The 15,441-nt window shown below is 37.8% G+C and overlaps 1 protein-coding gene across 3 annotated transcripts; it reads left to right on the plus strand.

Annotated features, from left to right (window-relative positions):
• The first annotated feature begins 386 nt into the window (after positions 1–386).
• Positions 387–12,438, plus strand: casp10 (caspase 10, apoptosis-related cysteine peptidase). Of its 3 annotated transcripts, XM_017692329.2 has the most exons (14): positions 387–825; positions 1,094–1,201; positions 4,251–4,528; positions 4,964–5,069; positions 5,689–5,824; positions 7,033–7,115; positions 7,331–7,382; positions 7,457–7,515; positions 7,619–7,646; positions 8,447–8,503; positions 8,631–8,707; positions 8,800–8,920; positions 9,077–9,584; positions 11,224–12,438. In XM_017692329.2, the coding sequence occupies exons 1-14, from the start codon at positions 814–816 to the stop codon at positions 11,375–11,377; spliced, it is 1,779 nt and encodes a 592-aa protein (XP_017547818.1). In that variant the 5' UTR covers positions 387–813; the 3' UTR covers positions 11,378–12,438. The 3 variants fall into 3 exon arrangements, with proteins under 3 accessions (XP_017547818.1, XP_017547819.1, XP_017547820.1); XM_017692330.2 differs by lacking the exon at positions 8,447–8,503; XM_017692331.2 differs by lacking the exon at positions 1,094–1,201 and having other exon boundaries at positions 388–825.
• The last annotated feature ends 3,003 nt before the right edge of the window (positions 12,439–15,441 follow it).

Consider the following 15,441-nt stretch of genomic DNA (forward strand, 5'->3'; position numbering starts at 1 on the left):
CCCCTGTCAGGAGAGACCACCAAATGACACAAGAGTGGGCACAGACAGGGCCAGAGACAAAAGACACAGGCTACCCCCCTAAAAGCCAAAAGGATTTTTGTGGTCATATTTTCATGACATGCAACATCTAAACGTTTTCAACAGCAGTCTTGTAGGGCTTTTTTTTGGAAGGGTTCACATTTTCAGCAGGAGTCCTGTGGAGCACTTCGTTGGTGTGTCTAAAACCATACAGCCTACTAAAAACACCAATGAATGCACGGCTAATGGTGGTTTAATCAGTTGAATACTGACATATTTGGTAAGGCAGTGTGCGGTTCTGCACGCAGCCCTCGTGACTCACTGTAAGGCGCAAATCATACGGACTAGTCCATTCATTCGTGTAAGAGGGGGTGATTTTGGTTAATTTCATCATTTTCCCTTGTCTTAGCAAACTAGCGCTCTCTAGTCAAATAGTATCGCACCATTTGGATACATTTTGAATTCAACAGCCCGTGTGTTTTTGCACATTGAATCTTCTACAATTGTAGGACTTGTTGAAACGACGCTGCGCTGCAAAAAAACTTCCCGTCGCAGTTTCATTTTCACTTTAAGTGTATAAAACAACTCGCACTGCGTGACTCCGCAGTTTTAAACGTGACGCTCGTCGTTTGTATACCTTACTGTAGATCGGTGTACTTCCCTGGTTCGTTCTCAGTCAGTCTGGAGAGCCACGCCAGATCGGCCTATTACTGACCATTAGGCCTAAATATGAGAAACACAGATAAGTTTCCTCCTGCTTTGAGCTGACGCTGCTGCTAAAGGCCGCCTTCCAGCATGGGAGACAGGGTGAGTACCGTGTACTAACTCATCATCGGCTAAACAGGCAGAGTTACATGGGCTTTTAGGGGAGTTTGGAGGTGCTGGTACATTAGGCTACTTCTGACAACGTCTAAACGTCATGTTCAGTGGAAAGTGGAGGCAGCTGTTCAGGAGGCGTTAAGCTATTGTTGAGAGTCGTTTGTTGGTGTTTTTGTTCTTTATTTTTAAATCTCAGTGTGGACTCTCTTGAATGGCAGTTTAAACTCGCTTTTTATCCTTGTGTTTTGCTGGACAGCGTTCACCTGTCGCCTACCTGTCCGAGCTGTCGGACCTCTCTCACTTCCTCCTCCAAACACCTCCAATCTCTCCTGCGCCGCCTCGGCCTCATTCGCAGTCTATGGAGGTATTTCGCAAGTATTGTTTCTCAGGATAACTAATATTGCCCTAAAGCCTTGTTGGAAACAACGGATGCACGAGATAAATGCACATGAACGCCACCGCAATGTTGTATATTAATTTTTCAGATTTTTCAACAACAACAATAAAAACAAAACAACGATAGCCGCTAATAAACCGGCTGGACTTTGTTATTCATCAGCCACAACCATGAACACTACAAGCTAAAACCATCCACACATGGAAATACAGGTATAATAAAGCAATAAGCCACTTAAGACTTAATTTTATCACAGGAAGGATGTTCTTAACTCCCTTCCCTGTGATGACTTTGTTTTTATAAAACAGCAGTCAACATAACACATGATAAAATAACCACTTTGTCAGAAAATAATTGATTATTAATAATAATTGACAAAAACAGTTATTTCGCCAGGAAATGTCTCAAGTTCCTTTAGAGTGCGGTATCGTTGCCAAGCAACAATGGACCGCTGAATGAGGAGAAGAACGTTAGGTCTCTCATCACTGCAGCTATTAGCTACATTATTTTATTTACCTGTGGTCGTATAACACTGAACACATAATACCACAGCACTGGCTAATGCAAAACCTTTCAGTTTCCCTCTGCGAAGCTAATTTAGCACCAATCAAGCAGCACCCCTCTTCTCATGCTGGGGCTGAATCTCAAATGGCTCCCTGCTCCCTACATAGTGCACTACGTAGGAATTTAAATACTAAATTCTGCACATTATCAGTGGAAAATATAGATAATATTCATTTGGACTCACATTTGGAGCCACATCCATTCATTTGGACTCACATTTGGAGCCACATCTATACTCAATAAAAGATGCACTATTTGGCTGCAGATGCTAGAATTTCAAAACTTTTATAGCTAGCACTCTATTTAGCGAGTACGGAGCTGTTTGGGATTCAGCCTGGGTTTAACGTTACTTCTGACTGAAACACGAACAGTTGAAGCCTGAAATTCTGCCATTTATACTGCCGTTTTTACAGTTAATCATAGCATAGCAAGTACTTCAATTCAAGTCTCTGATTTTAATGATGGAGTTGTTTAGGCAGGTTTAGGTTGTTATATTTTAGCCTGTTAACTAGCTGACCAGCCTAGTCCTATTTAAGAGCATAAGTTGCCAGCCCCTCAGTTTAAACACAAAATGGGTTCTTACTTCATCAGTATACTCGGTGGTCCATGTGAGCAGCATAAGAGTCAAATATCAACTGATTTCATTAACAGCACAAGGGTTTTATTGCGCTGTGCTGTAGTACTACACAATTCAGTTGTTGTGAGGTGGTCACAGGTGTGCCTATATCATGGATTTTACAATGGCTTTGAACACATACCAGAGGTCGTAAGTAGGAACTTTTGTAAAAAGGTGGCTTTAAACATTATTAGTGTACTTGGTCAACATGCATAGAAAAGGTCTTGAAAAATATCTGTTAGCTTAGTCTCACACTGAATACTGAGGGAAATCTAACCCCTGTATTTGAAGCAAATTTAGTTTAGGAAGTTAAATACATAAGAAGGGCTCAATTCTGGCTGATACAGTGAGTGTCATGTTGCTTCCATCCTTAAAATTTCTAAGACGGCAGTTCATTACAAAAAGGTGAAGCAGCAGACATTGGGGACAACAAAGCTACAGACCGGCAGAGGTCGAAATTGACTCTCCATGGATCAGGATGACCGTCAACTTATTCAAATGTCAGTCAGCAACTGCAGGATGACATCAAGTGACCTACAAAACGAATGGCAAATGGCAGCTGGGGTGAAGTTCGAAAGAGGCTCCTAGAGGCAGGGTTCAAGTCATGTAAAGTTAGAAGAAAAAGCCCTTCATCAATGAGAAGCAAAGAAGAGCCAGGCTAAAGTTCACAAAAGACCATAAGTATTGGACCATAGAGGACTGGATTAAGGTCATCTTCTCCGATGAGTCCAATTTTCAGCTTTGCTCAACACCTGGTTGTCCTATGGTTAGACAGAGACCTGGAGAGGTATACAAGCCACAGTGTCTTGCACCCACTGTGAAATTTGGTGGAGGATTGGTGATGATCTGGGGATGCTTCAGCAAAGTTAGGGATGTTTCAGCAAGGCTGGAGTTGGACAGATTCGTCTTTGTGAAGGACACATGTATCAAGCCACATGCAAGGTTATCCTGGAAGAAAACTTGTTTCCTTCTGCTCTGGCAATGTTCCCCAACTCTGAGGACTTTTTTCCAGCATGACAATGCTCCATGCCACACAGCAAGGTCAATCAAGGTGTGAATGAAGGACCATTAGATCAAGACCCTGCCATGGCCAGCCCAATCTCCAGACCTGAACCCCATTGAAAACATCTGGAATGTAATTAAGAGGAAGATGGATGATCACAAGCCATCAAACAAAGCTGAACTAGTTGAATTTTTGTGCCAGGAGTGGCATAAGGTCATCCAAAAGCAGTGTGAAAGACTGGTGGAGATCATGCCAAGACGCATGAAAGCTGTGATTAAAAATCAGGGTTATTCCACCAAATATTGATAAAAACACTAGTATTGTTTTTTTCTAAATGAAAATGAACTTGTTTTCTATGCATTATTTCTGTGCACCTTTTTCATAAATTTGACCATTTCTCATTTTCTGCAAATAAATGCTCTAAATAACAATATTTGTATTTGGAACTTTGGAGAAATGTTGTCAGTAGTTTATAGAATAAAACAACACTGTTAATTTTACTCAAACATATACCAATAAATAGTAAAATCAGAGAAACTGATCATTTTGCAGTGGTCTCTTATTTTTTTCCAGAACTGTATATGTATGTGTGTGTGTGTGTGTGTGTGTGTGTGTGTGTGTGTGTGTGTGTATATATATATATATATATATATATATATATATATATATATATATATATATTGCTGTTGTCAGAACAAAACCTTGCATCTCCAAAACTTTATAGGAGGAGGAAAAAACATACATTACTTACAATGTAAGACAAGTCATTTTTGGCCATTTATTTTTGGCCCATCCTTGGGCACTTTCTCATCACCTGTTCCTCATGATTACAGGCACTGGAGTTCCAAAACATGCTGCTGAAAGTGCAGGATTCTCTTAGCCAACCTGAGGTGCTGGAGCTGGTCTTCCTCTGCACTGACCTACTCAGGAAAGACCTCAGCACAGTAACCTCAGCCACAGATCTGTTCTCTCTGCTGCTGAAGGAGGACCTGCTGTCCTCAGAAGACCCTTCTCTGCTCACGGAGCTGCTGAGGATCATCAAACGCAACAAACTGATCCAAGAGCTGTGCTTGGGTACACAGCTTTTAAAAAAACACATCTCCCCATACAGGTCAGTGGAAGTGTGCTGTATGTTGTCATCATGTCAAGACTTTTTTTTTTTTAATTTAACAGTTGTGTTTTATATTGTGTGAACAGGGGTAATGGACCAATAGAAATGGCCCCAAATTACTTTGAAATTTTGTACCATTAACATTAGATTACTGTTAAGAACAATTTTCCTTCTGCCACAAAGTTACTGTTTTGGAAATTTGAGCTTTTGTTAGGTCAGTGATGAAATGCTTCTCTGTTGGTAACCTGTTTAAAAGCAAAGAAGCAGATACGTTGTAAATATCGTGATTCTTAGCCTGTGAGTGTAAATTTGTGTTTTTATTCTCATCTGCAAAGACAAATTAGTTTTTTTATTTAGCTTTTTTCCTTTCTGTAATAACTTTAATAGGTTATGGTACTATATGTTGGATTTTATAAAATCCTTTGTTTTTCTTAGAGAGCTGTTGTATGAGTTGGCAGAGAACATCTCAGCTAATGATCTAAAGAACATTAAGTTCTTGTTGAGCAAGACTCTACCTCTGAGAGTACTGGAGAAAGACGTGGTGAGTGTGGCCAGTGGCCAATCTGAAAATTGTGCAAAAGTGAGAGACCACTCTTGAAAAAATCCACAGGTCTGTCCTGTCCATCCTTCCACTATGAGAAGAAAACTCAACGTTTTTGGTTTGAGAGTATGCACAGCTGTCAAGATGCTGTTATTGGCTAGTGATAGCAGATAAAACAAAAGAAAAAATTCAAATTGTACAATTTGCTGGTGTTCTCAGAACAATGGACTGACCAACCCAGACTCTAGAACATCACTGATTGTATTAAGGATTACTCACATTGTGAGCAGCAGAAAATGCAACCAATTCTAAGACTAAATTATGAAGCAGAGTTCTTGAAAAAATGTAAGTCTCCCAGAAAGAATAGAAGGTGTAAAATATACAAAGGGTGGACACTCTAGGTATTGAAAAATATTTTTTAGTTGAGGTTTCTGTGTAATTTTCTGGTAAATATTTGTTTTCTGCCTTTTATCCAACACTGAAAAATAAATAACTATAAGTCTGACCTTAATTACTGGATATTTAATACATAGATGATCTCAGACTGTTGTACTGTGCTGTATAATATAACCATTTCAGATGAGTGGTAATGTGACGTTTGTTATTATAACATTTACAGACAATGCTGCAGTTGTTTCTGGATTTGGAAAGAGTAGGTCTTTTGGATGCTGATCATCTGGACACTATAGAAAGAGTTATTGGCTGCAACTATCCCCGTTTACAGACAAGAATCAAACAGTTCAAAATGAAGACTGGTGAGTAACGCAGTAATGTACTAATTCATGCCTTTCAGACAAATTTAGTACATATTTTCTGTTTTTACTTCAACAGCATGTGTGTTGACCTAATTCGCTTCTGTTATTTTGTGTGTAATATTAGTGAACAGGGTTTAGACAGTGTTCCAAATTTTGGCTGCACAATGTATTGTTTGTTAATTGTTATTGGAATTTTGGCTTTTGGAATACTGACATCTCAGAAGGCTGCAAAACGCAAATGAGCACACTTATAGACTGTGTCTGAAATATAATAAATGCAGACTAGTCATTAATAATAATACAGTATTCTGAGGAGGAAGTCACCCAGATATGTCTGAGTCAAATGTTTGTATAAAATGCTGCTGAAATTGCTCCATTTGGTTGTTTTTTGGAGGCAGCATAGATATGTTCATTTGCTGCCGCATGTATCCCATAATCCTCCAGCACCGATGCATTTAGGAAAAAATAGCACTGACACAATGGAGAAGACTGACCGTACATATATAATACTTTTTGTTTTGGTTATAAGTTAAGCATGCTAGCTTTCTTGAAAGAAAGACTTTTTCTGGGTAAAAGATGCTAACATCTGATGCTAACAACTTGCAGTAAACTGTTGTATCTTGGTAATAACATGATGTGTAGCTGCCTTCGAAGCTTGTCTTAAATGCCACTTGATTGCAGGTACATTCATCACAAAGCTAACTTTGCACAAAGACATCACAAAGACAGCACAGGCAACAAGGTGTTGAGACTGATGCCACAGATGAGACAGATGAAATTTCAGCCAATGTGTTTTCTTTTTCACTGCATGATTTAATATCTTATCATTCTTGTAGTTGTAGGTAGTGTGCAAAAATAGTATATCACAATACTTCCAAACATTTTTATGATACACATTTTGTCAATTTTTGTTTTTCTGAGATTGAATAAGTTAGGTTGGAACAGATAAAAATAGAACTTGTCACATAATTTATCATGATAACAATAAAATATCTTCATACGCCTTGTTGTAGGCAAGTGTTTCTGAATTAAGCTATTGATGCAATCACACAAGTCTTCATGGCAGTTTTTTCCATGTCACATTATAAACACAACATGCATTTTAATATATTTCAATCACAGTTTGTAGCAATATAATAACAATTTTTAAGGGTAGGCAATTACTCTTGCTTAACTAAAGGCAAAATGTTTGTCTGTGCTTTATATAGATGCTGGCATCACTGCTCCAGAGTCAAAGTGGAAGAATAAAACTGAATCACAGGACTTTTCTTTCACCAAAACGCCTGTTCAGGTATTACACACTTCAGCAGCTATACGGATTTATCCATATCATGCATCAGACGTCTTTAGGTGACATACACTATATGTCCAAAAGTATTTAGACACCCCTTAGCTGCACATAAGCCAAAGGTCACCATGCCCAATGCCAAGCAAATTTCTGTCAGTAGTATTTTCTTTTGTGCTCCTGATTTTCTGATATTCATTTGTAATTTTTAATCCTACCAGCCTGTATCCATACCTCAAAATGGGGACCCAATATCTGCTGTACACAAGCAAGGTACAATTATTGTGTAGTATAATAAGTATATTAAAGAGTCTGTGATTGCTTTACATTTAAAGTTTTTGTTTTAGGTATGGAGTGTCCAGTGCTGTACCCCCCATCGTATTTTTCCCACCCCCAGTCTGCTGAGGTTTGTTGATATTTCTGCCCTATCCGCTTCCTTCATATTGCAAAAAGTAGATCACTCGCAGTTTCCTTTGCAGATCAGTAACCTAGTTTTGTTTCTTCCACAGATGCCAGCTTCACTGTTATCTTTCTCAGGTGAGGTGTAGAAGACGTGAAAATGACTGATGGAGAAATAAGTTGCAAAATGAGGCTGTCATAATCAGTAGGCCCAGAAAGTATTTAGACACTAACAAACTAATCTGTGGAGAAAGCTTGGGGAACAATTTCAGCTACACTGTACTGAGGGTATTGTAAAGCATGACGTTGGAAACACTGGGTCTATGGCTGTTTTTCTTGCAGTAGTTCATTGATGGGATCATGATCTCAGAAGCCTAAAAGGCATTTAAATGCAAACCTGCAGAAGTCTGCAAAGAAAGTGCGGAACCAATACAAGAGAAAATTGCTTCGTATTGTTATGGTGTTTTAAAAATAAATGCCACTTGGTTTAACATTCCTAACACAATGAACTTGTATATCGTTGCTGTCCCACAAAAGTTTTTTTAGATTTTCATTTCTACATTATTTGAGCACACCAGCTGTCTTTCATGCTGTGTGAAAATTTAATGATGAATGGACTAATATAAATGCTCCAGAATTACATGGATTAAAATCTCTTGACGTTAACTTACATTAAAAGTTCAGAATGTTTTTGCCGTCTCTTTTAAGTTACCATTTTGGAGATGCTCGTTTTCTTTGGACAAAAGATAATACTTGGGTTAGAGATAATACTTTTTGGGGCCACATAAACCTTCTGGGTTGGCACTGCCATTTATTAAACTTGATTGTTAGGGGGATGGGGTTCTCTAACAAAGTTAGTCTATAGCTAGAAAGCAGATTTTTCTGTTTCATGTGTAATGTGATGTGGAACCTTAGCTAGCTGTGTGTATGGTATTCAGGTGATAATGTGGAGGGACAGGTGGCTAACTTGAGTCTCAGTGAAAGTTCTGATGAAGGTATGCATACACAACCCTTACTCTTCTTATTAAGCACTCTCTAACAATGTATGATGATGTCATTTCTGCAGGCTTTTATAACTGTTCTGATCATTTCTGAGGGTTTCTATGTCCGTTTTGCTCTTAGTGAAATCACACCATGTGGGGTTCACCTCCGTAGTTGAAGAAAAGAACTGTTCTGGCCCTAACCAACAAAGCACTTTGGTAATATACTCCCATTTCCTTATCACTAAGTCTTAAGTGTGTGTTTGTGTCTGTGTGCTCTGGTATGACAACTTCATGCACTTGTGTTGTAGAAACTGGAGGAATACCCTATGAAAGGAAATTGGAGAGGATTCTGCCTGATTATCAACAACTATGACTTCTCAAATAGTTGCATATCATTACGCAACAGAGAGGGAACAGACAAAGATGCAGGTAAGCATAGTTGACACATCTGAACTCACATCTCAGGTAACATGGAGTATATTGCAACACATCAAAAAAGGTTGATCTGTGTATAGCTAGATTATCTGCTTGCCAGAAAAGGTTCTTTGGTGGGTTAATTCTCTTTGTCTGTGTGTGTGTGAACAGAAAATTTAAAGACTGTGTTCAATTGGCTGGGATTTACTTCGGAGGTTGTGCGTGACTGCAGTAGAGCAAGTATGCTGAGGAAACTGGAGAACCTGCGCAGTCGTGACCACAAACAGGCTGACTGTGTGGCATGCTGTGTGCTGACTCATGGCTATGAGGGTGGTGTGTATGGGGTGGATGGGATGAAGGTGGCGCTGAAGGAGCTGATGGATCCTCTGTGCGGACATCAGTGCTACGCCCTCAGTGAGAAGCCCAAACTCTTCTTCATCCAGGCCTGCCAGGGTTCAAACGAGCAGCAGGTGGTGTTCCTGCAATCAGACGGCCCTAACGACAGCATGGAGATGGGCACAGTCTGTGATGCTCGTGTGCCCAGAGAGTCCATACCCTCAGGTGCTGACTTCCTCCTGGCCATGTCCACGGTGCCAAACTTTGTTTCATACAGAGAGAAAATGAGCGGAACTTGGTTCATACAGTCATTGTGCAAGAACCTGCAACAGCTGGTGCCAAGGTGAGCGCATGCTGATTCATGTGTCTATATACAGTATCTCACAAAAGCGAGTACATCCCTCACATTTTTGCAGATATTTTATATCTTTTCATTTTTCATGGGACAACACTATAGAAATGAAACTTGCTTGTATAGCTTAAAGTAGTCTTAGCTTAAATTATGCCAAATTGTGTCATTGTCCTGCCTGGTGTCATGTGACTTGTTACAAGGAGTTACAAGGTTCCAATGTCCAGCATATGTGGCAGTGCCCTGGTGAGAAGTTCCAAGACGACTGTCTCTTGCCTACAGTCAAGCATGGTGGTGGTAGCATCATGGTCTGGAGCTGCATGAGTGCTGCTGGCACTGGGGGGCTCCGGTTCATTGAGGGAAACATGTATTCCAACATGTACTGTGACATTCTAAAGCAGAGCATGACCCCCTTCGGAAACTGCACCGCATGGCAGTTTTCCCAAGTTGATAACAACCCCAAATACACCTCTAAGATGACAACTGCCTTGCTGAAGATAAAGGTGATGAACTTGCCAAGTATGTCTCCAGACTTAAACCCAATTGAGCACCTGTGGGGCATCCTCAAGCGGAAGGAGGAAGGTTCAAGGTGTCTAACATCCACCATCTCCACGATGTCATCATGGAGGAGTGGAAGAGGATTTCAGTAGCAACCTGTGCAGCTCTGGTGAAATCCATGCCCAAGAGGGTTAAGGCAGTGCTAGATAATATTGGTGGTCACACAAAATACTGAGACTTTGAGCACAATTTGGACATGTCCACTGTGAGGTGTACTTACTTATGTTGCCAGATATTTAGACATTAATTGCTGTTTGTTAAGTTATTGTCTATACTGCTATATAAGCTGTACACTGACTAATTATATATATATATATATATATATATATATATATATATATATATATATATATATATATATATATATATATCCAAGTTTCATTTCTATAGTGTTGTCCCATGAAAAGACATGATAAAATATTTGCAGAAATGTGAGGGGTGTACTTATTGAGATACTGTATATGTGAGTGTATTGTTAACATACTATCATCATTGCAAGTCCAACTGCCAAAACAAGGCCACAGTGCCTGGTGAAAGCATAGTTTACACATAGTTGATTTTCAGTATGTTCAGAAATTTCAGTAGTGCAACATGCATAAAAAAACAGAAAAAATGCACTATAATGCTCAGTATGCCTAAAATGACACACCCTTTTATAGCATTGTATGCATTTTCTCGCAACTTTGGAATTAGAAAAATAAGATTATAAAAAAGTTAGCAAAAGTTATGTCAACACACACACACACACACACGCACAATAAATATTAATATACATCGCTCAAACAGAAAACACATTCAAAAGGTAGGTGATTGTCATGAAATTGTATTTCTGTAAACTGTGAACCACCATTTCTTACAGACATCTGGATATCGCATGTCACAGGAACTGGGTTAAGTGAATCTAATTGCTGTTCACTATGAAATGCTGTGGACACCCATATTGTTGTGTAGATGTATTGTCTGTAGTGGGATGTTTCCCAGGAAACTAGAATTCTAACCAGAAAGTTTTAATGCTTGAGAACACTGAACCAGAATATATATAATTTCCCCTTATATTTCTCCTGTGTGTGTGTAGGGGTGTTGATCTGTTGTCGATTCTGACTCAAGTGAACAATGATGTGAGCAGCAAGACGGACAAAACTGGACAAAAAAAGCAGATCCCGCAGCCAGAATTCACTCTGAGAAAAAGAGTCGCCTTCCCCATTCCAAGCAGCTCTCCACCCTCTTAAAATTCTTTTAACAGGAATGTCATCAGGACTGTTACTCACAGCGATACACCTTTGTCATTTGCATAGCACACAAACATATACTTTTTTGAAAGACACATTAGTAGATGGATAATGATCATGTAAGTGTCTCCTAATATTACATGTTGCATACTTGTTTACCAAATTGGATGGGAATCTTAAACAGATGTGATATTAAATGTGTAAAACATTAAATGAAATGACAGGCTTACGGGTAAGTCATATAAAATGACAGGTCTGACTGTATTGCATGTGTTTTGTAAAGAATTTTAAAATGTTTTTTTTTTACAAACAGTAAATTTTACAAATATATTTTAATTACCAAATAATTCCACTATTTTCATATGGATCAATTCATGGACTATGGTTTCATGCATACTGTTTTTTTTCCCTTGGTCAAGTTATCTAATTTGCTTGTCTTGCAATATGATTCTTTATTGTCTATATCTCATTTATTTTCTCTTGGCTCGTTTCTGTTTTTTTATTTTTCTTCGTAGTTGTAATCTATACATTGATTTACCATATATTTTCTTGATTTCACAAATGGCTTATAGCCAATGATTTGTGAAAGTAAGGCATTTTCTTGCATATTTTAGTTTAGTTATGCATAGGTGATGGTTTACTGTAGTTTCAGTTATTTCATACTCCAGTTTTCACACTCCAATTTTAAGGTGGAAAATCAGGCGTTGCAGTGTAAATCACCCTGCATTAATCAAAGTGCAGAATGCAGAATGGTGCTGTTTTCATGATTCATAAACATAAGTAAAGGAACCAGATGCCTGGTTGGAACCAGCTGAATCCTGAAGTACATCAATCATTGCCTGATCAATAACTGGTGTCAATAAAATATGCTTCAGCAACTGAGATGTTTTCTCATTTTGCTTAGGTAATGCAGTTTTGTTTATGCTAAATGTTGAGGGAAGTTACAGTGCTTGAATTAAATTGTCCAAGCTACAGATAGCTTTAGTTGTAAGAACACATGCATTTGGTGTTTTGTATTATAAGGTGATGACTGTTTAAAAATAAAAAAGTGAGCATCTGAACCACAATGTTGAGCTGGTCTTAGCACTACAGTAGGAATATCTTTCTGTTCCAACTGATTCTTGAAGACCTGAACAGAACTGTAGATATTTATTATAATATTTAAACCAAAATCACTCATTATATTCCACAAGTTATTCCACTATATTCCACTGTTTTTTTTTATTTACTGTTTGTTGCATATAAAGTCTGAAGTCTCAGAAACAATTTCAAAATGAAGGTTTTGTGATGTGACTCCGGCTCAGTCATCACAGACATTTATTTCAGAGAGTATTTTACCAAAAGAAAGTAAGGTAAATACATGCTATATCTTTAATATTTTACTATTTTTTGTGGGGGCTTCTTTGTCACTGGAAAATATGTGTGGCTGAATGCACAAAAAAAGCCTACAAGTGCAGCAATTTCTGAACAGAGCTTTACATAATGTGCATTATATCAGCAACAATTCAGCCCACAAGTAGCATGAAGCTTCCCCCTTTTTAATTCAAATGAAGCTGTAACAAAATATAAACTACTGGCAATACATTGAAAATGCCTTGTTCAAATGACAATAATATTTAGACTACAATTACCTTTCAATACTTCTCTCTATGTACACACACCCGGTCTAGGACTGTATGGCTGTGCTTTTCCTCCAAGGCTAGTGCAAGTGCAATACAATATGAAAATATGGAAACATCCAAGTTTAACTGACATTGGTGCAGATTAATCAAAGAGTAAAGTAACAAAGAGTGAAAGCCAAAACAAAGAAGAAAAAGCAACAGTGCAAGACTGCAGTTTTTACATGAATGCCTGAACCAGGCCATCAATGTGACTAGGAGCGTGACATCAATGACCCTTCCCCCTCTCTGAGAGGCAGACCATTTAAAAAGCAGTAATATCCAACCACAGTATGTCACAGATTAAGAAACAGATTAAGAAACAATCACTATAATAAGCGTTCTAATATATCATTGCTGTGGGAACAAAAGCTTGCATCTCCAAAACTTTGGACCATGTCTATTAGTCCATTCATTACGAAACTCATGAAATTTCCACACAATGTAAAACAGCAGCATATGTATGAAAAACAAAAGCACAAAAAAGTTAGATGTGACATGACATCAACACACAGTGTATCACACAATCACATGCAAAAAATGTTTGAATCAGTTTCAATATATTTAACTTAAACCCAAAGATAACAATAATAATGTTCCCATGTTTTAGATACTGCTTGATTTACTGAGTCATTCAGAATGCAGACTCTTCTTCTTCAGCCTTTTCATGCAGTACACTGTCCTAGTATTTATGAACTCACAAGAATACATATGTTACTGCTTGTTCACTTACACATGTATAATGTTGGTCACTGAATATAATCTTTCACAGCTATTATAATGTTATTATATTATTATAATGTAAATATAGTTTGGTCCCTTTGCACGATGTGAAGGAGCTATTAAGAATGTCTTAGGCTTCTTCAGGCAGAGCTGTGATTAAAGAGAAGAAAGGATAGCTTGTTCCAACTGTCCAAATATTCTAGATCTAGTTGTTTTCAATTCATCAGTCTGTAACTGCATCACCACTAAATAACTGCAGTTGGTAGGTTAATCAGATGAGGTTTTTGGGGCTATGTAATGCCCATACGTCATTGTTAGAGACTGACTCATATGCTCTGTTACTTCAGTAATTGCTATGTGCAGGCAGAAACCCTGCCATCCATGAAAAAAGAGCATAGAAAACCATACTGCCCTACACAGCTAAAGAGTGGTAACTATTCCAACAGTGAAACTTTAAAGTTCTGTGGTAAAGTTCTGTGGTAATAATAATTATTATTATTATTATTTTATTTATATAGCAATTATATATATTGCTTTACAAACAGGTGATAGTTAAACAATAGTACAGAAAATTATACATTTTAATTTAGAATTATATACAAAAAGACACAGACTTATCTTTAAAAGATAAATACCATGAGATGTGAAGTTTTAATTAAATGCTAAGTTAAAGAGATACGATTTTAGATGCTTCTAAGAAGTGAGCACTGAGGCTGACTGTCGAATAAAAGGTGGAATTGAGTTCCAGAATTTAGAAGCATAACAACTGAACGAGTCGTCTCCATGTTTTCTGTATTTTATAAGATCAATATCAATGGACAGGCTAAATTGCTGTAGGCTGCGTAGGTGTATGTATGTAAACGTGCTTGTTTTAATGACATGAAACCAAAAATTATTTAATCAAAATAAACAGTTTTTGTAGTTCACTTTCCATAAATGGATTGTATGGACAGCATTAAATATCTGAAACTTTAAAAATGTTTACATATTACACCCACTCATTTTATCTCTAAACAGTGATGGAAAATCAGTTCTTTACAAAGTAATGACTGAGGTACTGAGCCACTTAATCAGGGGTGGCAAACTCCTGTCCTGGATCCCCAAACAGTTTAGTAATTTTCCTGCTCAAAGGTACCTGATTCAATTCATCAGTTCATTGCCAGGTTTTGTTGGTGTGTAAGAGAAGGGAAAACACCAAACTGGTGGACGAAGTACACAAATCATGTACTTGAGTTAAAGTAGAGATACCCAAGGTAAACTATTACTCCAGTAAAAGTAGAAGTCCTTACTCTAGACCTCAACTTGAGTAAAAGTACAAAAGTATTTGCCTTCAAATGTACTTAAGTACCAGAAGTAAAAGTACTAAAAGATTACTTATGGCTCTAATGTCCTGTTATCATTTTTGTAACAAGACTCGCTTCATGAACCCATTTTAGGTGAAAATCCTCCAGTGTCTCTCTTGGTAAACCAGTCTTTTAATAGAATGTCATTAATTAGTGACGCTGACGTCTATTAAAATGAACATAAGCACAAAACACTGAAGGCAAACAGTTTATCAGGCAGAACCAAGTGGCTCTGAAATCACTTTTACAAACAAGCAAAGTTTCAGTTTAAGATTACTTTGTAACTTAGTTACAAGCTGAATAAAAACTTGCTTTAAACTCAGGATCACAAATAAGTTTT

This window comes from Pygocentrus nattereri, chromosome 6 (genome assembly GCF_015220715.1).
Source record: "Pygocentrus nattereri isolate fPygNat1 chromosome 6, fPygNat1.pri, whole genome shotgun sequence".
NCBI lineage: Eukaryota > Metazoa > Chordata > Actinopteri > Characiformes > Serrasalmidae > Pygocentrus > Pygocentrus nattereri.